Source organism: Calonectris borealis, chromosome 12, assembly GCF_964195595.1.
Source record: "Calonectris borealis chromosome 12, bCalBor7.hap1.2, whole genome shotgun sequence".
NCBI classification, from domain to species: domain Eukaryota; kingdom Metazoa; phylum Chordata; class Aves; order Procellariiformes; family Procellariidae; genus Calonectris; species Calonectris borealis.
Window position 1 is genome coordinate 10258836 of NC_134323.1, and position 25786 is coordinate 10284621.

The 25786-nt window shown below is 37.9% G+C and overlaps 1 protein-coding gene across 1 annotated transcript in view; it reads left to right on the forward strand.

The window, feature by feature from the left end:
- The window catches only part of ZNF536 (zinc finger protein 536), a 350107-nt gene that overhangs the window by 197857 nt on the left and 126464 nt on the right, over positions 1–25786 (forward strand). The window contains exon 7 of the mRNA XM_075161307.1: positions 15705–15857. Coding sequence (XP_075017408.1) covers positions 15705–15857 — 153 coding nt within the window. The remainder of the gene's footprint in view (positions 1–15704; positions 15858–25786) is intronic.

Consider the following 25786-nt stretch of genomic DNA (forward strand, 5'->3'; position numbering starts at 1 on the left):
GCAAATGCCAAAAAAGTTTCTGCCAGGGTTCAGTTGGATGCGAAGAAACATGATTGTCTTTAATTAGGACTGATAGTTGATTTTCTTATTTTTTGTTGCATTTGGTTAATTTTCCATTCAAAAGAAAAATCTCTAAAAATAATTAAGGCATATCTGTTCTTGCCAATATTGAGGTATCTCGCTATTTCTGAATGTTTTAACCTATCTCTATGAGGAATATTTTTGTTTTGACACTTCTGGAGGGATGAGTAAGTTTTGGGTTCTGTCATGTTTCACGGTGGATTGCACCACATTTTAACTCTGCACTAAAACTCCATCGATGGCAGATACTCAAAGGGACAGTGGCCTGTTGTAACCTGCAGCAACTAGTGTAGTTGAAGAAATGAAGGGTGCAAATATAAATTGAAAGAATACATCAAAAGATCTGGTCAGGAGGATTTTTAGTGCAATCTAAGGCAGTTCAATTCCCGAACTACACATAATGGGATTTTAACACCAAACCTGTTTAACCCTTTTGAAAGGTTTTTGCTACAACAGTGAAGTTCTAACTCAAATATTAGAGGGAAAATCCAGAAAAATATTTCTGAGGAGTTCTCTCCAACTTGAAGCAAAAACATTACCCTTAGAGATTTCCTTTCCTCAGCGTGACCAGATTGCCAGTTTGACCCTATTAACCAGTAGTTAAGAGTACTAAAAATGCAGCAAACTTGTTGAGTAAGAGAATTCTTCATTGAACTTCTGCAAAACTTCCTTCTGTTTTTGCATAGGGGAGGGCCTGGTAGTGCAAGTTAATGAAAGTTTGTTTTGAGAGAAAGCTTAGGTGCCTTTGCGTGTGTTAGAGTGCAGACAGATACACTGAAATTGCTAAAACTGCCGGTGGAGGATGCGAAAGGGTAGGACCCTTGGAGGAATCCAGCTTGACTGCCATCCATTCCCATGCTGTCAGTGTGCTTCAGCCACATCCCTGGTACACCCTGTCCCGGTGGGAAAGGTTGGTTTGCCATTGCTCCCTCAAACGACTGTGCCGACCAAAGTCCCTGATAATGCCAGAGGCAATGCGTTTGCCTATGATGTTGACAGTCAGCTACTACTAACCGATCTTATGTTGCTGGTTGTCCGCCATCAGAAGACCCTCAGATATTTAAAACTTTGATGGCTAGCAACTTCTGCACCATAGATGAAAAGCAAAGAAAGATCTGGACGCATACCATCTCCTATCTATAATTCTGCTTTGACTATGGTCTTATGATGCGTATTTTTCAGGCAATATTTTCAATAATGCTTACTGATGTAATGCATTCTCAGCCAGAAGTCTTGCAAAGCATTATCAGAATAAAGATAAATCTGTGGAGAATCACAATTGTAATAGCTGTGGTTAAAATGTAGATCATACTGCTGTTTTGGATCACGGTCTTAATTCCAAAAATTGCAATCATCATAGGTGGATTATATCTGCATCTTTTGAAATCGATGACAGAATATTTCTGTGGTGTTTTTCCCTAAGGAAAAATTGAAAGATAAGAGGCAGGAGTTTCAAGAAACATCGCAACATTTAGTTGTCAAACTATGAATGGAAATTGCCATCATAGGGACTGTGTGTTTACTCTCATACTTCAAAAAAACCGTGGTGAAGGTGCATCCCAGAAGAAAGAAATTTCTTAAAAAAAAAAAAAATCAAATAATATCTTAGTAGATGAGAGTGATTCAACGTAACTAAAACAAATATTAATTGAAAAGAACCCTGGAATACAGAGGAGGAAGTAAGTTGTTTGATGAACAGCACTCACCAGAGCAGTACTGCAGGTGCTGGTCTATCCAGCAATTCTTTTCTGGAATGCAATTCCACTCATCTGTAACACTCATCAGAGTCCTGTCTGGTATCTGAGCTGCCTTTCCTAAGTTGCATCTTCCCATCGCTGTTTATTTTAAATAAACAATGCTACTCTCCTGCAGTTTTATGATAAAACTTGGTATGATAGCAATATAGAGTTACTGACTGTTAAGCAGTGACAGATTTTGGTTGTCCACCCTTTATTAAAAGGTTTCATCATGTACCAGCAAGCTCCACTGCCCAGTAGTCAACGGGATCCCTTTTTTGAAACAAATACCTATGAGCCTTGTGACTGGGCACACATCTGTAATGAGATATCACAGAAACTGTAGCCAGAAGAGAACCCGTACTGGTAAAATTGTTGAAATTATTTTGATTTGACCAGTTTATACTGCCGTTCACCTTTTCTCAACCTCATACATTACTTTGTTAGGTTGGCCAGTCCCACTGTAGACAGCTTTCAAATGTAATCAGTTGCAAGCCAGTTTGTTATGTACCAAATTCTGCGTGGGCTTGCCAGGCTATTGGCGTGGCTCCCACTAGTACCATCCTGAAAAGGCATGGAGACGTGTCTCCACAAATGCAGTAGCCTGCATTCTCAGAGTTTAAATTAGTCTGTTCACTGAGATGGTCCTTATTGCATAGTGTCTCAATGTAGGCTAGTAATCAGCCAAAATTAGAATCTTAAGACTCTCTGACTTCCAGGGTAGGAGTTTGGGTCTAAACAATCTCTATAGTTATCCTGATGCGTTTGCTCAGATTTTGTCAGATTCAGAGATTTATTTTGTACATATAACTTAGGCTGTTTTGTCACAACAGAGCAAGGTGTTGAAAGTTTCCTATCCGTACAAAGTGTTTATCTGGTCTGGTTAGTGTTTTCATCCCATACACTGCAGGTAATTTTACTACTGTTCAGAACAGTGAAAATTTGGTGAAAAGCTGGTCTTCCTCTATATGCTGTGGAATTATTCAAGATGTACTTGTGAAACTTCTGTCTGTTCCAAATGTGACTCATGTCTGTCATCCTGTGGCTCTAAGAAGATGCATTTCAAATAAGTATGTCCACTTTGAAAGATATGTTACTACAGAGCCATTTTCTTTAAAGTCGGTATTACTTTGTAAGGGTTAGGTTTCCCCTATTCTTCCCTGTAAAGATCATCTTTCCTGCATATCTTACCTTTCTGAGATAAGATTTCCTTCTGACAGCATTTAATGTCACATGAGCATCATCAAGCTGGTAATTTCATGTTGGTGGATGTTGCGTGATGGTTACAGAGTGGTCATTGGTTCAGAAGACGCTGATCAGAAAGGGTGCAAAACATTGTAAAGCCATTCACAGTGATGGGAATCAAACACTCAGCAGAGTGGAGACTAAAAGGTTGTGCTTTGTTAGGAAGGCATTAAGTACCTGCTGCAGCTTTGGGATGTGTGGGGGAACGGGTAGATCTCCAAGAATCTGAAATAAGGAGGTTTCGCCACAGCATTGCTTTTTCCTTGCTGTCTGCTCTAAGATTCAAGAAATTCTTTTAAACGTTGTGGTGCAGAAGGCTAAGTGTAAGAATTGACTCTATTTGCTTTTTTCCTTCTTATCCTCAGCTGCTTACTGCTAAGAATTTTGTTTTACAGAAACTGAGCTTGTGAATTCATACTTAAGATGGTGCTATATATGCTTTTGACTGTCTTCAAGAGGATCAGTCAGTACCAAATGCACTCGACTGATTCCAAGTATTTGTATGCATTTGCAATAGTGTGCTGCAAATTCAGTCCCGGGATGGATTTCATTGCATCATGATCTGCAGATTTTTGCAGCCAGATGTGTTTCCTGTACCTTACCATACACTTATTAATATATGGGACCATCATTCAGATGATGGTCTGAATATTTCCAGAATGTTTTACAGTATTTCTGTTTTCCAAGATGGTCGGTAGTTAAGTCTGGCCCTCACAGGCATGGCAGGGGAGCTCGTGAGAACATTTTGGCTGAATTTCGTGACGTTCATGAGGTATAGAGGAGCAGTGGCTGCTGTGCTGGTAACAGAAAGAGAAACAGACTAATTCCAGGGCAAGGCAGCTTCAAAATCAAGTGAGCAGCATGTGACTATGTGTGTATAATTTAAAAGAAAAAGTTAGAACTTCAGCACAGCCTGTCTCTCCAGTATATGAGAAGTGAAGCAAATGAATACGGCCTTGAATACACTTTTTAATTTTTCAACACTGTATTTTGCCAACTTTAGTTCACTCTGTTGACTGTTCAGTCAGACCGTTTTTAAATTAAAAGGAATACATGGTTGAATTATTTATTAAACAAAAGGTGCTTCCGTGCATGCAGACTACCTGGGTTTTGAATTTCTTCTACCGTTGGAGTTTGAAGAAAGTGCATTGCTAATAAGTTAAGAGATGGAACAACCCTCCTTCTTCTAAAATACGTCTTCCTCTGTCTCTGAGGCAGACAGTAAGCTAACTTGTGTCTGTCCAGTCACAGAAGAATGCCTGATCTTCATTCGAATGTCTAATTTTGACCTTAGTGTGAAGTTGTTTCCTCAGTTTGGTAGGCTTCATAAAGACAAAATGTTATTAATTTCTGGTAATGTGCTTGCAAATAATTTAGTCCAGATTATCTCCTAATTTTATAGATGCTCCTGATGGGTTAAAATATGTATTTGCTGGTGGATTAATGTGGAGGAACTGTAAACAGGTGGAAGAAGGCTTGCAAAAGCCTTGTACTGTGTTACTATCAGTCTGTACGTCCCTCGAGGTACCAGTTCATCTTAGGGGTTGATAAGTACCTTTGCTTTGCTCAGTCCCCGTTACTGCCTCTGTTTTGGTGTTCCAGATTTGTGCAAAGCCAGCGTTTCTGGTATTTTTGGAGGAACCTGGCTTCCGAGTGCCTGATCTTTTCTTTTCTTGTGCTCTCCCCCAGAAGAAAACAACTGCTAGCTTCTGACTAGACTGTCTGGGCTTCAAATCCCTTTGGCCGATAGTTGCAGGGAAAGCACTGTCAGGCTGGGAAACTCAGAGGAGCCTTCCATCAGTCTGGGAGCTGTGGTCTGCATAGCTTGCTTAAAAATTAGTGCGCTGTTTTACCGGGTATTGAAAGAGGAATTAGCTCACTGAATCTGAGGGAACATCTGTCCAAGAGGTTGATACTTCTCGTCGCTGATATGGGACGTGATAACTATCTAGGATTACAGTGATATAAGAAGTGTGATGCGCTGCAAAAGGCCAGCTGTGGTAGCAAAGAGGCTTTAGAGAAAGGTTGATGAGACCTGCCAGGACTCTGAAGAGCTCCCAGTCACACTGCGTGTGGGAGGGTGGTTGCGAGCCTGTAGCTTTCCTGTGGAAGGAAAGCAGTGAGCAGTAGCGAGTGGCTGGGCACACCCTGGCTTTGATAGCTACAGATGGAGACCTAAAAGATTGCAGGGCCACAGTCCAACACCAGCACATGTAAAATAAGGCTCAGGATTTAGATAACTCTGTTCCAGCATACTGACGTGCATGGCCACAGTCCAACTCCAACACATGCAAAATTAGTTTCAGGATCATTCCAGCATACTGAAGCCTATGCCTAAACCAGTTATTGCCACAAGCTCAGCTAAATCAGAGGAGAGCGTTCAAAATAGTATTTTTTCTCTTTTTTTTACCAGGATAGTTCAGATGAAAAATTCTGTATTTTCATAGTAGAAAAGGGAAACTGGATTATTGATGTATCAGCTCCATAGGTAGCATTTCATATTTTTATAGCCCACAAATAGCATGTTATAGTATCAGTGTACTTTAAGGTTATTTTACAAAACATGGATACAGGTTGACCTAGTAATGTACTTTTTGAGATACATCATTAGTATAAAAAAATTAATACGCCCATTCATAAATATCATGTTTAAAGATATTGTGATCTCAGTATGCCCACAATACATTGTTAACCAATGAGGAAAAAAAATACCAAACAGTTAAAGGATCCCTTCTCAAGATTAGAAGTAATGAATTTAATCAATATTTTTCTGTTATAGCAAATGTAATTAACATATTTTATTTATAGAAAAAGAGTGCTGGTAAAATAGATTCAGCAGTTCAGAGTTGTTTATAAGTATTTCTTCAAGTACAGCTCATTTTTTGTGAAATGGGGAAAGAAGTTGGAAATTATACTGAAGTGGCATGTACCAAAAAGTTAAATGGGAGAAGAATTATTTACGGAGGTATTTGTATGAGCTCGAAGCAGTCATTTAGTTTGAAGGCAGCACTGGAAAGTAAAAAGTAAGAAAATACCGATGCTGGAAAAGTCTATACTATCATAGTCTGTCCAAATGTTGTAACACACACTGTGACATTATTCACTTTTTGGAGACTGTCAGCACCTCTGTAATCAGTAATCTGTAAATGAATGACAGTCTTTAATTCTTTCTCATTTTGTTGAGGGGGAAATTAGTAATTTAGCTACCTGTACAGTTGTTTTTATGTGACTGATTCTATTGTTGATTTCTTTCTTACTGGCATCTACAGAAAGATGTTTCTGCGACATTTTAAATAATTTACATTTTTCTTTATTAGAATGAATTTTATAAAATCTGGTGACCTGCTACTGGCACTTCTATGCTGATTTTGCCACCCTGTGATAAGATAATAATAATGAAAAGGGGTTTTCTTAATCAGTAGTATGCAAAAACTTCTCCAATGATGCCCTGAGAGCTACTTATAATGTGGGCAAGTCTGTGGTTCTGACTTGAAAAAATGATTTGTTTGTTTTTTGGATTTGTTTAAGCCCAGCAACTCAGGGTGAAACTTGGCTAGTGTAGTTATTAAATATTTCCATACAAGTACTCAAAAGATTTTAAAAGATATTAATGGATTTTGAAAACTATGTGGAGTTGGGTGTTAATTTGTGCTTTTTAAAATGTCACAGACTCTGCATTGTTGGGCACATGGGAAGAACCTAGACAAAATAAGTTCACTACCACTCTCTTCCACCCAGATTCACCATCTTTCCTACAGTTTACTGACACCGTCTCGGATTTTCTTCATAGTGTAGCCTGTACACTGTACCAAATAGTTCTATTTGTCCCACATGTAGTTTAGGAATAAGATAGAGGTCATAATGAAGTACACCTTACCTGTTTGGTTTATAGGTATGTAAAGATGCTAACATGTGGAAGAAACAGGGTAAGTATGGATGTAAGAAGAAGGCAATATATTCATTCACAGAAGTCCAGTTAATGGTTATTTTAGTTGATTAGCTAGCAACTTCATTTTCTCCCTCATGAAATCACCTCCACAGATCCCTACTTCTGGAGCTTAATCAGCACTAGCAATCCATCCCAGGAGTGGGAGATCAGGAGTACTTAATTAAAGAGGGACTGTAAGGCAACTCTCCCAAATTGGATATCTGATCTAGCCTTGGCATCAGGAGAGCAATGCTAGGTAAAAGTGTTTATCAAGCTCCATGTAGCCACTCTGCAAATCTCAGAGATGGGAATATGATGCAGACAGCCTGTAGAAGCTGCTATAACCTTAGTAGTATGGGCTTTAAGGCCATCTGGTACCTGAACACCTGCCTACGAATAACACATACAAATCCAAAAGATGGTCCAGTTGGATAGCTTCTCTGCTTAGATTCCCCACTGGAATTTTCTCCAAAAGCAGTAAACAATCTGTATGAAGGTGGAAAGACCTCGTCCTCTCCAGTCAGTAATCAAGTGCCCATTTCAAATTTAGGTGACAGGATCAAAGCTAACACAAGGTGAGTCAAGGGTTTGGGTAAGAAAACTAGTGAGACAGGCTTACATAAGAATCAGACCACTATTGGCATGGACATTTGTTAAAAATCCAGAATATTCTAAACTTGTTTTAAGAAAAGGAGGAGAAAACCATGGAAAGTATGTCGTATGGAAGGTTTGGGAGCTAACATTGCTATCAGAAGTATAAATGAACACCAGAGTAAATTTTGAGGATAGATGGCAAAGAACATTGGCAAAATACCAAGGAAAGATCCATGAGTACATATTTAAGCCCAGCATTGCTGATCCAAAAAGTAAGTATCTGCTTTGCTTGTGAAGATACATGTTCTGGACAGAGGAGTAAAATAAGGTGTCCTGGCAGCTCAGATGTGCACTTGTGAAGAAAGCAAGAACAAGCAGAAGCTCATCACTGAGAGTAACTAGCATTACATTCAAGATAGCAAACAGACCCATTGTTCTGATAAATGACGAAGTACATCCTCTTCTAAAGCATCCACTTTTCCTATGGAAAGATTATACAAGTCTAGTGGAATTTCATGAACCTCATCTGGCAAACTCAGTGATTTGGGATCTGAAGTGCTTTGATCTATACAGTCAAATTAAGGAAGTGGGATTTCAAAGCCATGATTTTGGAGTAGCAGAACTGAAAAGCCAGTGAAGGGGTTGGATGGTGGAAGAGTCTTGCATGTGAAGAGCTTAGGAAAGAAGATAGCAGGATTTTGAAACAAACCAGCAAAAACAGTGTTAGAGGGAACGATGTAGTGATCCGTGGTCATTTGCTGCAAGCTCAGCTCTCATTAGGTAGCTGGAGGTTCCAGGATCTAGTGGTGGTACCACAAAAGTGAAGACTATTTAACAAAAGACAAGTACTCCCATGGCCATGCTCTGTGTATTTCTGATGTTTGTTGACTTCATTGAAGGACTGTGCACAGGTCTGACTGCATAAATTGCAACTTAGACCTTTTAATTATACCATTTGTGCATGTGCGTGTGATTTTAGAATGGCCTTAAAAGTCATGAGCACCGGAAGAGGATGAATAAGTTTGATATGCCTGCATGTGCATATATTAAAAAAAATTCTTCAGCACTCTTTTCAGTTTCATTTTGATTCAATTTTATCAAAACTAATATTTCAATAATATGCTAAGGTCCTGATTCAAATCTAAGTGTTGAAGTTTAATTGAATTCAGTAGGGCTGGAGAGGTATACAGTAGCGAGATTAACGTTTTGAGCTTACTTTCTTTTCATGCTGAGCTAAGAATATGTGTGATGGTAATGATATTTAACTGTAATCTTCTTGGGGCATGGACCGCATTCTGTTGATTTTGTACAACTGAACCCAGTATCACTGATTAATAAAACAATAAAAACAGAAAATGAACTATTTTGTGTTTTATTAACAATTTGCATTTCATATGGTATTTCATTTTAAATAAGTATAAAATCATACCCTCAAATGGTAAGAGGTAATTGCTGATCATGTATCTCTTTGTTCCAGACACTTTTATAAAAGTGTATGTATTATGTATGATGTGACCTTCAAATGTCATGAATGCGTTGTGCAATAAACTGTCAATATTTGTGGCTATAAGGTACTAGATGACTTTTACAATAATTGGAACAGCTTTATTAAAAGCTTGGATCACTCAGCTGGTTAAAGAGAAAGACACAGGCCAATGTTCATCTGGGAGTTTCCTTCTGCCAACTGTTAAATGAAAGATATTGTAAGGTGCTTAAGATGTCTTCTTCCTTTAAAAAAAAAAAAGATACAGTTAAAAAGGTCTCATGCAAAAAATGTTCTCTCCAAAAAATCATTTTTTTTCAATATGCTTAATTTTCAGCCCAAACTGAGGTCTGTAAGTTAATGGCAAGTAACCAACCCTGTTTTTTAAGTACTACATCTGATTTTCTGCGTCTTTTGGTCACACAATTCTTCAAACAAATCGGGCAGCTAAAATTATGTACTCAGAAACTGTGTTTGAACTTTGTTTATCTTAAAAGGTTTTAAAGTTTTAGAACAATTTGAAAAGTAAGCCTGCTAAGAACTCCAAAACAAAAACTCTGTAGGGAATTTGATTAAAATGAAAAAAGAGGATAAGAAACATTTTGTGATAAACAAAAGCTTAATTTTGGTTAAGAGTCTATTGATGTCTCTTTGTGCTGTATATACAGCCTCTTGTTTCTCGGAATGCGTACCACAGTGAAAAGCCTTAAGATATAACCAATGTTTGCATACATGCAGTATTGTCGTGCAAAGTGTTTTGCACCCATGGGGAGTGAAAACCACCAGTCTTCAAGTGTGTCGTGTGCTCCAGGTATGGGCTTAAGGTGTGTGTGCTGCCCCCAGGTCATCAGCCTACCAGTTGCTAAGAAATTGCTTGGAATATTTTGGCTCCCTTTGTCTTGTGCTTGAAATAACACCTAGATAGCTCCCCTGTAGCCCGAGGTATTGGCTCTGACTGCCATTGGCCCGCTTCTAAATGTTGCAAGTCTTACCTCATATAAATGGTTATACGCATTTTACTTGAGTTTAATTTAGATTGTATTTTAAATTTAAATCTGCTAATGTAGTGATTGGGAGCAGAGGCAGGGTAGTTTGTGCCTTTCGTTTGCCTGTGTGGTTCAGAGAGCTAAGTGGGAAGCCTGATGTCAGAAGCGGTATCTTTTTATTTACCAGTGGAACCTTTGGTATAATCTTTATTTCTAATAATACAAACAATGTGAATGCTGCTTTCTCACTAGTAGGCCTCCTTTCCAATTCTCTTCTAAAATAGCTCTCTGTTTAAACAAATTCTCTGCCAATCCATATTAATGCCTAACAGTTTAAGATTCCCATATATGGTCATTATAAAACCTAAATCCTTGATGAAACAATAGAGACAGCAAGTTGTTCCTGACCTAAGACATTAGTAACTCTTTCCGGAGGCCTAAAATATAACTGTAATATTTAGTAATATTAGAGACTGTCATTTCAAGCCATGAACTTCACTTGCAAAAAAGCGTAGTGACATCTGCTAATAGGATTCTAATTTCAAATTATGAGCACTGGGCCAGATTCTGTTCTCATTTACATTGAAGCATACTAATTGAAGCTACTTCAGGTAGATAGAAAAATATGGTTAATTATATCCCCAATTATATTCCTATTTTCCACTATTTTCAGTATTATTAAAGCTTTCTCTAAGGAATAGGCAAGAAAGGTAAAGCATGTTTTCCCAGAAACTTTGCGTATCCTGTACTACTTCCCAGGGAATTAGGTGGTTGGGTCCAGGCGTCCTTGCATAAAGGCGGCAGCAGTGACAGGATTAACACACTGCGTATCTTCTAACTCCCTTCTTGACATTAGGTTCAGGATATAATTTTTCCTGCGACAAGATGGGCTAATTTGGGTGGTTTATAGGTCATCAAAAAATAACCGTGGTCACTACCCTTCTCGTTGCACCACGTTCCATTAACAGGTGGTTCTAAAGAACTACAAATATTTTGAATTTCAGAAATATATGAAAACCTGGGATTATGTGCAGCTTTAAAGGCTTCTGGCCACATTTTCAAAGGGTTCTTTAATAATGTCTGAAAAATGTGCAAGAGCAAACACATACTTGTAAGTGTGATTACCTATTTTGTGAGTTGATTACCTTTTCCATGTGATTGCCTGTTTTTGGCTAATTTGGCAATCCTTGTGTCGACAAATTCCAACTGACTTCATTGATAATTTAGTCTGCACGAGGACTGCAATTTAGCTGCTTTGAACATGAAAGTACCTCTTTGTGAATCCCTGCACTTTCACATACAGGCAGCAAATAAATACTCTGGTAAAATTTATGGGACATGTATGTAGATGCTCCTTTGAAAATTTGGCTGCTAACGTGATTGAAGGCAGTGCTGCTACCTAACCAACTGGAAACAGGTTTCTTCTTACAAAAGCAATCAATCCTTTTCTAATCATGTTTATAGACTCATCCCAGACAGGTAAAGCAGTCGTACAGAACATATATGGAAATTTCAAATTATTCTTTTTCTTTTGCTCTTCATGTGACTGGCTAGATAGCTTCTGCTTTGAGTACACAGATTCACTATCCCACTAAGTTCGTCTTTTCTTTTCTAAAAATATGCACTGAAGTTGGCATTTTGCCTCGTAGCATCTCTGTCCGTGTGCTGAGGGCACTGCCAGCTCTGGCAGTGGCTCATTTCTGGGTAGATCGATTCTGATACCTAGTAAGATACCTGCTGTAAAAAAGGATTCACTAGTATGTTTCTCACTTTCTTTTAACCTGCTCCTGGCTCAAAACTGTTTATTGGGATTATCTGGCTCTGTGGAAATTTCCTTTCTGGGTACCACAGGGATGTGAAAGCAGCCTGCAGCACTACCTGGGTCATCTCCATGCTAGGCAAGGGGTGGTGGCTTTCTGTCCCTCCTCTCCTGAGAAGTGGGCATCTGTCTGAAGAAGGGCTAGTCCTTCAAATACTGATCTTATGGATTGCTTAATTTTAATTTCAGTCTGTGTGGCAAATAGATTTGCTCACATTTTGGCCAAATTGGCTCTTTGGGTATGCGGCTAATTGCCACCTTCTGATACGGATGTTAAAGTGAACTTTCTTTCCTTGCATTTGTCCCATGAGAACATGTGCACAGTCAGTTATTAAGTGTAGCCGAGGCATGGTATGCAAGAGATGTCCCTGTCAAACCACCTCAGAAGCTGCTTCATGGCTGAATTCCACTGTGTCCTGTGCCACGGAGCAGTATCTGCCTGCCCAGCAGGTACAGCAGACGTAGCAGCTGGAGGTCTCACAGCTGTTGCCTTCTCCTTATACTGACACAAAGACCGGTTTCGTATTCAGAACTGAATGTTGCTTTTTGCACTTCTGTCCATGACTTTTGCTGTGAGCAGATGCTTTCAGAGTGAAAGGAAAGCTCAGCGAAAGTAAGTTCAGAGACAAGGCTCCGATGCCTTACATCTAGCATGTACATTTATACAATATTTTATACTCTGTTCTGTTATTTCCTGCACTCCCATCAGGAAAGGTAGGGATGGGCAGGAAGACATTCAGGACGTAGACCTGCCTATAATGGAAGTAGATAGTAAAAAAAGCAGTCTAATCTCATGTGCATCAAGTGCACATCATGTAGACCACATAACTCAGTGAACCACAATGGCTGTAAGATAAGTAACTGTGCTCTTTCCTTCCTGATCTTTTATCCTCGGAATTGAGCAGGCCAAAAACCATAGCCCAAATCCCGAGTAAATCATAAATTAAATTAATTTGCTGGAGCTAATCCTAGTTCTGCAGGTCTGTAAAACATTACTCCAGTTTTGCACAATTTAACAGAACTGAGAGTTTCTACTTCAGAAGGGGGTCTCAATAGCAGGAGGTGTAGAGTACATGATTATTGGGAGAGCTGAAGACTTTTCACTCCCCACGTACACTGTTGTTGGCATAGTCTGTGTTCACCAGTTTGCTTCTTAACTTTTTCCTTGCCGATCTCTTCTCCTTTTTCTGTCACTTTTCTCCCCTTTCACTTTCCATCGATTGCTTTAAGAGACTCAGTATAAAAAAACCTTGGTAGCAGAGTTAGACTTAAATGCATTTTAAAGTTAAGCACATTTTAAACTTAAGTGCCTTGACAAATAGGTACAATTTGCAAAAACAGGGCCCTAGTAAGAAGTTGGGGTAGCATTTGATGGGGGGAGTCGGCAGCCTTGAACATATCTTTTCATTGTTCGAAATAAAAGAACTTAGACGTAAAGCTGCTCATTCAGGTAGCGATGGCCTCCAGCGTTTCGGTGGGCTTTGTAGGCAGAGGAATTCAAAAGAAAACCCCTCAGCCCAGCTTTAAAGTCTTAGGAATGCTTTCACTGTGGGAAGAAAAATTCTTCAAGGTAAGGCCCCTGTTGGAGCAAAGACTTTTGAGCTATCTACTGTATGTCTACTTACATCTAAAAGAAAACTCTTCAGACCACCCACATCTTTCTTTGCTTCATTGTTGTTTTCAGTTTGCTTTTTCAGAGGGATTAGTGCTAGAGTAAACTCCATCGTCTCGCTGCCTTGAAAAAATTCAATTTTGTGTAAAGTGAAAATTAGACTCTTAAATCTGCAAAGCGAGCTGTTTATCTTACAAATTTATTCTTTTTTATTGGGCCACACATATTCTAGATAGAAAGATAAAAGGCAAATGGATAACAGGCCATCATTTAGAGTGACATATAGCAAAACATAACTAGTAGACTTATTCGGTAAATTCCTCCTGAGTGGCTTGTTAGCTTTATCTATATATTTATCTATAATGCTCATATAGTATTTATTGAAAACCAAAATAAAATCCTGCAGTTTATCATCATGTATTCTGTATTTTGCACTTCAGAAAAATCTTTTTGCACTCAGGAATTCATTTTTTCCTGAAGCAGCTTAAGACGTGATTATATACAACTTTTGAGGAGAAAAAAAGGGGGAAATCTAAACTCTTTAGGGAGATTGGAATTATAGACCTATAATTAGGAATTATAGCACCTATGTATGTTTTCCTGGACTCCTAAAGACAAAATAAACTCCTGCAGTATGTTACTTTATATACTGGTGAATAATTCAAAATGACAGTTACTAGCTTTCTAACTTAAATATTGTGCTTTAACTCTGCAGTCTAAGAACAATCAGAAAATGTTAAACAAGAATGTGATGTGAAAACTATCAGATTTTGCCTTTTGAAAACTAGCAATAGCTTGATTACATACATGACCAAGATAAGCTTTTTTTTTTCTTTTTTTTTTTTTAAAATCACTCTATCATCCCCTTCTTTCAGCTTTAAGAAAAATAGTTTAGAGGGACCATTTTATAATAAATAATGAAATGCCTGTTAGTGTTACCTTTTTCAGAAATGTGGTATTTGGGTCTCTGCTATACTTTTTATGTGAATAGTTTTTATCAGAGCCAAATGCTTAAGTCTTTCTTATGTCCCATCACTTCCATTTAAAAGGCAATGCTGTGTAACTGCACTATGTTTCCTGACAGCTTTGGTTACATATCAAATGGGTAAAGACAGAACATTTTTAGTCAGTAGTGTATGGCTGAAATAATCAAGACTCTGCCTGCAGATTTTAACTATATGCTCCCCATCTCAACACAACCTAGATAGCTCGGCTTTTGTGTAGGGGTGTGATGATGTGCCCATGTGTATTGCACCTCTGTGGCGTGCCAGTAGCATAAATCCGGTTCAGAATTTCAACATTTGCCATGGTACTTTTTGGTGATATCGTGAATTGATACACATATGTGATATTATATGACCCTGTAAGTACAAGATGATAGACGAGTCTTGTGTGGTTTGAATAATGACTTTTTTAAAATGCCCTACATTTTTGCAATTTTTATGTCAGTCTGTTTTGTTCATAGCCTGCTTGGATAATAGCAGCTTATTCAAGATGTCTGAGAATGACTCTTTCTTTATATCAAGAGAGAGAAGAGATGTCCTGGAATCTTACCCATTGTATTATGATGCAAAGAATAAGTGTAGCTGTGAACACTGAAGGAGAAAACTCAGGAGCTGCGGGTGAGAGGGAGAAGGAATTCCCCCTCATCTGACCAGTTTTTTCATTGCCTTTCCCATGATATTAGGTCACTCACTAGGTTGTGTGTTGTAACTCCAATGCTGGAATGTTGCAGAAGGAAGTTGACTAGCTTTGTGTGTAGACATCGCCACTGCTGTTGGACCCCCCTGCAATTCTGTTGTTTTGGGAGGTTTTCATATACTGATGCGAACTTTTTCCCTCTAAAAGCATACAGATTTTCACAATACTTATAAATTAAATAGATTCAACAAAACAACAATCTAAAACTTTTTGGGGAAAAATTAATGGGAACTAAGCAAAACAAGAAATCAAACCAGCTGCTGACACAGCTGTTTCTTTTCTTGTATAATTCAGTTCAATATAAAGGTACCATATGCTGCTTAAAATGATGATAGGAAAGATGAAATAATTTAAGACAATAACAAGAAAATACATGAATTGTCAGCATTCTGTCAGATTTAAAGAATGAAATAGACAGGTGTAGTATTGACATGTTTAACTTTGTGTTGTGTTAGCAGTTTTAGTGAGAACAACTTCTGACATGTGCTGAAGTGATGTGAGAACATTTCTGTGTTGCAGACATTGGAGAAGAAGCTGGGAGATCTGTAGGAGTCCAGCAGCCAGCTTTACTGAGAGACAGGAGCCTTGGTTCTGCCATGAAAGACTGCCCATATTGTGGAAAAACTTTCAGAACATCACATCACTTAAAGGTCCACTTGAGAATACATACAGGTGAGAGGAACAAGTGAGCGGAGCTCTGTCGACACATGCCGTGTGTGGGGGGTTAACATAATATGTGGCTAGGAGCCTTAATTCCCAGCGTAGATTTGGACTCATTAGTTGGAGAAAGTCTTTTGAGAAAGATATATGACAGTCTTAAATAAAAGCACAAGGAATGTGTTGTTGGATAAAGACCACTTTAATAGAATCATCTTTTCCCAGTTGAGGTTATTTCTGTCTCCTTCCCTGCTTCATCACTGTTTCCTTCAATTACCCTTGTCCTTCAACAGGCATAAGCCTATTGGTTTCAGACTTAGTTATACTAACTGCTTCAAAGGCCTTCCTTAGCATCTGCTTAGGGATTCTGTATGTTTTTCTCAGAGTTGCTATTTTTGTTCCATTTAGCATGCTCATTTTTAACCTCTCACTGTTCATATGAATACATCAGCTTCATGGATCTGCATTTTTTTGTTTTCACTACAACTCACACGACTTAGTACTTGCAAGTAAAACTTACCATGTTTTGCACCATGGTAAAACTTACCATGTTTTATTTCAGTAACCGTCAGAGCATTTCTACCCTACAGAGACTCACTACTGGTCTAGATTCTCACTTTATTTTGGTATGTCACTCATCGGGCGGACTGCTCTCGATACTAGGAAACACAACCACTCCATTTAAATTATAATATCTTGTTTGCTTAAAAGTATGTATGTTCATGGTAAGGTTCATGTAGAGACACAGTATATGTTTAAGAAAACTTACTCTATCCATAATTAAAATCTGACATACAATATTGATATCTTCAGGTCCTGTTGACATCACTAGAAATTCTGTATATGGCCAATATGACACTGTTTTCTTCCCAGTCTTAGGTATTGTAGTAGGCTTTGGGAGAGTATGCAAAACTGGGATTTAGGATACTTCTCTCTGGAAACAGACGTAGTGGGCACTGTAAATGTGGAGTCATTTTCTTTTTAAACCATTTTAAATGAATTTCAGAATTTTACTGCTACTTTTCTAATTGATAGGTAAAGTAAATTGCATGAAGAAATACTTTCCAGTTGTACCTCCTACTTGAAAAACTTCACTTTTATTTCACTGAAGTACCAGATAAGCAGTATTTTCCTCCCTTCCCAAAATCAGCAGTTATGTTTTGTGCTTCCGCAGATTAATACCTAATGTTGGGTTTGCAAATATGAAGGCTGATCTTGAAAAATTGAAAATGAAGGCTGAAAATTATTTTTTTAAAAATTTCATTGTTGAGATGGGAAAGCTTGTTCATTGTATTTTTATTCTTCTTTCTTTGGATTGTGGAGTAGGAGTATACCACACTGGTTTGATCTAAATTTTAAAATTCGGCACTCTAATGTAGTTTTGTCTGATTGGATTGCAAACCATTTAGGTCAGGAATATTCTTTTCTGTGTGTTGGACTTTGTTTTTTTAAAAAAAAAAGAAAAAAAAGAAGAAGAAACAGTGAAAACCCTATTTGTGTGGTCTCTAATGAAGTAAAAGTGAAAAAACGGTAGTTATTTTATTGGAAAATATTCTTGTAACTATGAGGTTTAAGCAGTTTGACATTTTTACTATTGGAGATGCAAAGAAAAAGCCTTTAAAATAACCTGAGGATACCGATCTCTCCTTTTTGCTTTATTATATAGTGGTCATTTTGTTCTTGTTTTAAAGATGGCGTGATTACACATTTGGTATTTGTGGCTTAGAACTAATGGAAAGTAAATTAATTGCAATGGAAATATTCCATAAAACTTGCATATTAAAACTGACTAAACAAAATTAAAACAAGAAAAAATAAACTGTGTATAAAATAACAACAAAAAAGAAAACATAAACAGACCTTTGAAACAACATTTGCAATATATTTAAAAATCATTATAATTTTAAAATAGATAAAGATCAATTTCCATTAGGTTGAGAACAAAGTATTTGTAAATAATGACAAGAGTATGTTTAAATGGAGCAATGTTTTACATATTGGAAATAAACCTAATAAATATTATAAAAATGTAAATTGGCAAATTACTAGAGTTATTAAATAAAAATTAAGTTGCTTTGCAGTAAATGGAAATGATGTAATAGATACCAGTTATTAAACAAATATTGGTTAGCTCATACTTATCAGGGACAGTTTCCTGCCTTTTATGTCACACTCTGTCTTTATTATATGCCTGGATCATATAACTGACTGATAAAAAACGCTTTACTGTGTTTCTCCACTACATTAACTCAATTACTGTTCTTGTTCTCACAGCACCTGTTTGTTAGAGATGAGCTCAAGCAGTTCAGCAGAAGTCAGGTTCCTTCGAACATCTGTGTGTTTGGAGGCACACGAGTAGGTTGGTTTGGTACGCATGCCAAGACAAGACCCAAAGTCTGATCCAGCCAGGAGGTGCTTCTGTGGCAATTGGCCCAAAAAAGCTAGAGAAGCCGTTTAATCTTCCAGAAGAGGAGGAAGCAGTGCTCTGTTTTAGAAGAATTAGCTAGTGGCTTGGGTTGCTTCTTTTTTCTGTTGAGTATTTCATGGTTGCAACCTTCTCCACACTGTATCTCAGTTTCTGTGTAATTTGCTATCATATAATAAGCTTCTGAAGGAAAAAAAAAAAATCAAGGTTTTATTTAGCACGCTTGGTTGAGTCCCAACACACAATTGTAGAGGATTTTTCTTCTTATCTAATTCAGTGATACTCAGCCAGGAAGAACTTTAAGAGGAAGATAGTAAGATATGATTTCTGATTGTTCCCATATGATAAGAAGAAAAGGGCACAATTATGTGAAATCTGTTTCTCCTCTTTCTTGCTCTAAAAACAGTTGAAGGACGAGATAGTTCCTTAGTACAACCCCGAGAGAACAGAGGAAGGATGGTAAAATGCTTCAGAGCCTCGGGGCTTAGAGAAGACAGAATCTTGTAGTCCTCCTAGATGACTTCTTTATGTTGGCCAGTGAATAGAGATGGGCTGTATGGTCCTGCTTCTTCAGAGCTACCTACTTCAACTCACACAAACTCACGTGTGAAGAGATGCAGAAACAAGGGCAAAGCATGTATATGCACCAGTAGTGCATAGTAGACATGTGGGTGGACTGGCCCCTTTGTGATTCAGCTTCCTGCTTGTAAAATAATACATAATACAGCTGAGAAGGTTATAAGGCAGGCGGCTTAGAGATGCTCAGACTTTGTGAAAAAGAAAACCATAAGTATCTCAGACCCATAATGTGCCATATGCAGATGTTCTAGAGTATCCATTTTTCCCCTCTGGGAGCAGCAATTTAAGGTTCCTTCAATCAGGGAGCTGAGCATCTTCTTTATGTTCTTAAGCACTCTCAATTCCCACTGAAATCAAATAAATGGGTGTGGTTTTTACTTTACATGCCTAGACCTTTGGACTGCACTGAAACAGTTACGTGTAAAAAATTAAAATTTCTTATGTTCTACCTTTGACAAGTGTCACATTCTCTAGGGACTGGCCTCAGATTAGCTCTAGCACCTCCTTGCACCTTGCGTTAGCATTCAGAAGCTACTGCAGTTGTAGACCAGTTTGGGTTTGTGTGGTCATTAGGTGCTCAGGTATATTCCCAGTATAACTGGCACAGTTAAATGCCTTGAGTAACAAAATAAAAGAATAATGTGCATGAGCAAAGTAGAGCCCTGAACAAGGTTTGGATTGTGCTACACAGAACAAACCTAAGAAAAAGAGGGATAGGAAGAAAAAACTTGGCAGGGCTGTGTCCATTAACTGAGAGTATGTTGTGGTATGTATGACACACATCTTACATGTATTAGATGTATTATATACATTTACAGTGTTACTGCATTTTCCCTTGGAAATGTGCTAGCCAATTTTAAAACTTGCTTAGATGAACTGATGAAATACAGTAAAAATGGTGCTGTTTTAAATGAATTCAATTCACATTTTCTTCCTAAAAAAGACTGCCTGTTGCCATTCTCTGAAGGCGCTTGTAGTGGGATGAGCAATATGAATAATTAAGGAAAATGGGTATGTGTGCTCCAAGAGGAGACAATTTTGGTATTGAACATCCTTTATTTTTACATTTCTAAGATGAACTAAAAGGACTTTTCATTTCTCTAGATTTCTCCAGATTTCCCATCCTTAACATTGTACAGCATGCCTTTTCTCCTGTCTTAATGACATCCCAAACTTTTGTTGAAAATAATTGATTGAATTTAAATTTCCTTAAAAGTTTAAGAGGTAATGTTACAGTATAAATTTCCTACCAAACACTAAGTAGGGAAATATCCATTAGTGAAATTAACTACAGTTTCTAGGTAGCTAACAATGTGCAGTATACAGTAGGGCATGGCTAATGAACACTGCAGTGGGTGATATTTCATTATACAAATTAATGCTCACATTTTAATGGGAAAGTCACATAATGAATCTCAGCTTCAGTGACAGCAATTAGAGACACAGATTGTCCCCTTCTGGACAAGGCACTGTTTAGCAATAAGCAGCTGTGTAAAAAGTCTTCAGGTTTACAACATATATATATGCTTTGGGGGAATTAGTGTACAGTTTATATTAATGTACTGAATCTTCCCTGCAAAGTAACAACCATATTTATCTCTCTGCGTTTTAACTAAGTAAAGACATGTAAAAAGACTAAATAAATATTGCAGATGAGATATAAATAAAGGGAAATATTCAATTATAAAACTTTATAAAAATTAAAATATTTTATTGTAATGCCTAGTGCACAATTGAAAAATCTTTAATAAACTGAGTCAAAAGCATCAAAAGTCTGTCCTTTTACAGGGTAGAGGTAGTTTCATCTTATATAACAGAGGAAAATCACTAGTAAAGGAAAGTAGTAAAGAGAAGACGTTAACTAGTATTTCTGACAAACAGATTAATTGTGTGGTGAAACATGTGCAGGATCCAAAAATAATCCTACAGAACCTTTGATATTCCATTTGGTTTAAAAAGTGTGAAGTGAATGATTAGAATGATAAAAGAAATTACCGTGTAAGAATAGGCATAATAATGAACTAATTAAACCATACAGCAATTCATTTCTAAAATATCTACTGCACAATGGATAAAATAGGTTATCAATAACTGTTTCAATGGTAAAATAAAAAATGCTGGGAAGTGTTTTCAGTATTTTCATTAAGCAGTATTCTCTGGAATTATAAGATGTTTGATTTCATTTGCTTTGCATGAAAGAAAACTATAGCTTGTTTAGAAATGTATAGGATCAAATTGCAACTCACGTTGTCCCTGAGTGACTGTCAAAACCCCACTACTGGCTGCCATAGCATTAGGTGTTGGGGTTCTTGTACTGATGCACAGCCCTCGCTGTACTGAGGAGCAGCACTTCGAGGAGCAGAGGGGCACAGTCCCCAAACAAACTCCTTAAGAAATCTTATTTAAAATGAGGGGGGGCATTCAGTGAGGAAGGGGAGTGTAGGGTGCACTACAGATTTTTAAGAAGCTGCATGTTAAGTATGAAAAATGAATAAAGAAGTCCACAGCACTAAATATAAATAGATATTTAAGAAGTACAGAGATTCGATAAGGGAAACAAAGTAATAGTAAAAAAATATGTATATGGCTATTAGCGTTATGGAGAACGGGGTAAAATTCTGTAGATCTGGCAGGTTTAACAATTGGTATCTTGCTAATACTGGACAAGAATGGATAAAAATTATAAACCATGGTACAGAAGACTAAATACTGTTCTGTTCTCAGAAAGAAGCATGAAGGTTTTTATGAGTATTTTCCAATGATACAGTTCTGCCATTAAGTAATGAGGCTGTTATGCTGTAGCCCACTACATTTTAATATTTTTTAGAATGAATGAGATTGGATAACTTACAGATAAAGTCTTAAAAACCCTGGCTGAAGAGCTCTCCAAATCATTAAACTTCATTTAAAAAACCAAGTCTTGGAACACGGAGCAAGTTCCAGAGCACTCGTAGTAGTAAAAAAGCTCTGGCTATTCTAGTATTTCCAAAAAGAAAGAATATTAAGACCTTGAAATTATAAATGAACTACCCTGACATAAGTTTTGGGTAAAACTACAGCATGAATTTGTTAACTAATTAAGAATTGGTAGCATAGTTAATTCAATTTTATTTTATGAAAGTAAGTTTTATCAAGCTTCTCACTTTCTATCAAGGCTTGTGAAAGTAGCTTGTTCTATGTGACAATCCCCCCCATCAAAAAAAGCCAGTATACAGAGATGAAGTGGCACATAAACTGGCAGTTCCATAGCAGTGCTTTCAGCTCCATCTATTTGGTATTTCATCATAATTTGGGAGAGTATATAAAATCACTGTTGATAAAATTTACCAATGGCACAAAAATGGTAAGATGCTAAAAATCATGGGGAGGCACTGATTAGTCACTTAGTCAAGTGGGCTCTTCTCAACAGTATGAATTTTAAATCAGCAAAATGTAAAGGAACAGATACTAGAGGTGTTGATGAACTGGGCCTAGGATTATGGTAGAGAAGGAACAGAATATGAGCTGTTAGTTGATTGCTGTAGCTATGGATGTAAACAGTCTTGGACTGTACAAGATTAATATCAAGTTGAAATTTCATCAAAGCTTTAGTGGGTACCCATAATTTAAAAGGACATTGAAAAATTGGGAAGGGTGTTCCACTCAAGAATGAGAGAAGGTGAAGAGGTGACTGGTTTGCCATCTGCAAGTACCTTCCTTAGGGAATAGATTTTTTTATTAAAAAAATCTGTTTAATCAGCAGGGAAAGACATAGCAATGTTCAGTAGTAGGAAGCAGACTCCAGACAAATTCAAGCTCGAAATGAGGCATGCATTTTGAGCAGTGAAAATACTTAACCAGTCAAACAGTTTACTTAGGGACATGTTGGATTCTTCTTCATTGCTGTGGTTGAAACAGAATACGTTTAAACTAAAACAAGTAAGTTTTGTTTCAAATTGTAGTTATGATTTGATGCAGGAATTATCGTGTGAGGGTCTTTGGCCTGTGTTGTACAGCAGATCAGACTAGATGATCATAATTGTCCCTTCTGGCCTTAAAATCTGTAACTCTATTTATAATCTGGCTGTGGTCTCCTCGCACAGCCCGTAGCAGATAATTCCTATGACTAGTACGATTAGATTGCGTTCCGAGCAGGACTGGTGATAGCTTGCATAGATTATACATCTGCGTTGTTTATACAACCTACTATAGAAATAGACCTGTTTCTACTGGGCAACATGTCTGTTTCCAGTTATCTACCAAGCTTTTGTGCAGATTTTACAAGCAGCGTTGAATTTTTATTGTTTTACTGTATCCTAATATAAAATAGTTCTTGTGAGATGTCTTGTGTCTTGTAAACCAGAGCGGTAGATAGATCAGAACTGTGATTATGTTGCCCAGATAAGTTATTCTCTGAAAGGTTGGGTTTTTTTTTTTTTTATTGTACACACTGGAATATTCTCTGTTTCTATTCCATTGTGAAAAGGTTTGCAGGGATGCAAACAGGGCCAGGGAATTAACAAGATCAGGATGGTCATAGCCTTTGTGAACAATGAAAAATGACTCCTGGATATGAAATGCAGAAAATTATTTTGAAAAAGTCGTGTTCCCTCACTCCTACATGGCAACGTTAATTTATGTGAACTGATATTAAGTGTTAAATAACTCATCCAGACGCTGCTCTTGGCAATATTACCAGGGTAGTCATTGCACTAGGATGAATTCTCTGAAACCTTTCCTCAAAGTATGAGATACAAACAGGTTTATCTTCTAAGAAGAATCATAGCCTACCTCTCTTGTCCCCTGTAGTATTCTTTGACATATACTATTGCAGCTGCTGACAGAGTCCTGGAAATTAAGGGTCCTTTGGGTTTTCCATTGAAACTGGCTTGGTTTTGGTTAGTTTGGTTGAGGTTAGGTTGGGCTTTTTCCCACAGCAGCTTGTAACTTTTATTTTGTCATTTGTACAGGGTCTTACACAGGGCGTAGCTGGTTGTTAATTGGATGAAATAGCATCTAAATATTTGCACAGTTACTGAATTTAGGAAATACTGACACACTAAATGTAAAAGATTTAAAGATGACTTGCTCCATCCTACTCCCTTCTCCTAATGCCTGCCCTCAAAATAGCAGCAAAGATTGCTTTGAAGTAAACTAATCACTGCCAATATCTGGATCTAAAAGAGAAGAGAGGTTTTGAATAGTTCCCTTTGAACAATATTATTTGGCCAGTCCTGTATGGTAAAGCTGGCACAGTGTGTTGCTACGTGTTGAGTCCAATTTCAGACCTTCAGCTTTAGATCTCATTTCTAGCCATGCAAGAGGTGGGAGCACCACAGAGGCAGTGTACCAAGGCTAGGAGAGATCTGAACTTTTTATCACACTTCTCTGTCAGTGTCTGCTTTCAGTCCAATGCTTATGGCGTTGGTGGCGAGCTGTGTCCAGATCTCCTTTGCTGAAAGGAAGCTCACTCAGCGAAGAGGCTTTCGAGCGGAAAATGTAATGACTTCAAGGCTTAGCAATTCAGAATAAGAGTATGTTGTTGTGCCCAGGGCTTTAGAGTGAAGGTACTTTAGAAGTACAAAATATTACTTGTGTTTCCCCTAGTTAGCATATTTTAACTCACTTATACCCATTTTTACATATACTTATTGCTTTGAACAGCTCCTGCATGTTTTTAGCAACATCAGTCCAGCCTATATTGCAAACTTCTCCTCCTCCCTGCAGAAGGAGTTATCCAACGGTTGACATAGCGCCTGCAATGCTGGGACACACTTTTTAATGGTGTCACTTGATGTGCAATGCAAACACCCACTGAACTAACATTAGAGTAAAAGGAAGTGCTCAATATAATTGTGTTAAACATTTCCGTAAAGGCATAGGGGATGCTGAGGAAGAGCTTTTCAATTAAGAGGAGTGAAAACTCAAAAGTGAGAGCATTTAACCTTATAAAGTCTGGTACTTGTTTTTCACCAGTCTGATTACTTCTTAGGCAACACTTGAAATACCTCAGTTGTGTCAGAGGTCACTAGTGACTGTTGACGGTAACTGGTGGGACAAACACCAGAATAACAGAAAACAGCTCAAAAATACTGCAGTATGTACATGCTGTAAAAACAGCAGTAATGTTTGTCCACGTTCTGACTAGCAGCACAGCTGTCAGAGTTTGCAGGCTCCCAAACAGCCCTGCAGAAATGTAAGCAAATAGACAGCCTGTGTCTTCTGTCCCCTTGTCCCTATCCTAAAATGCCTGCGATGGGGGGGGTGTGCTCAGACTCTCACCTGAGACCAGGGAAGCCCAGACAGACGTGATCCGTCTCAGTTTAGTGATTCTTGCACGTCAGTAGGAACTGTTTGCTTTTGCACAACTCCCACTGAAACGCAGCCCCTACTTCTCGTTGGTGGAGCGCCAGAACTTAATTAGGTGATTGTGGAAGACTCAGAAGTTGCACTGAAATGTTTAAGTCTGATTTTTTTGTTAAGGTGTGTGGACCCAGGCCTAAAGCATGAACGATGCTAATTACTACCTCTTCCTCTGCTCAACACCTCTTGTTTGAGGTGCTGCACTTTTCTCCTCTAAAAAGGTCGATTAATGTGGTTGATGTAAAGCTCTCATGTCTCACCGTTTAGCTTTTGGATTACATTATGGATTTAGAATTTCCACTGCTTGCAATTTACTTCAGCCCCGTCTGAATTGCAGCACGTATCCAGCTCCTGTTCCTGGTCAGTAAGCCTGCTCGCGCAGTGCTGTACGCTCATTTGAGTGTTCTGGTGTTGCATCTCATTAGTGAATTCCTGCGATCGGTGAGAGGAGCAGCTTCCCAAGTATTTACCAGCCTTTCAATTGAGCCTGTAGCTTAAATAACAAAAGTTCGAAAGCCTTTCCGTTTTGTTTGAAGCGGATTTTGAGGTTATTTGGAAACAGGTAACTTTCCAGCGGGTTTGGTGAGCTACATAGCAT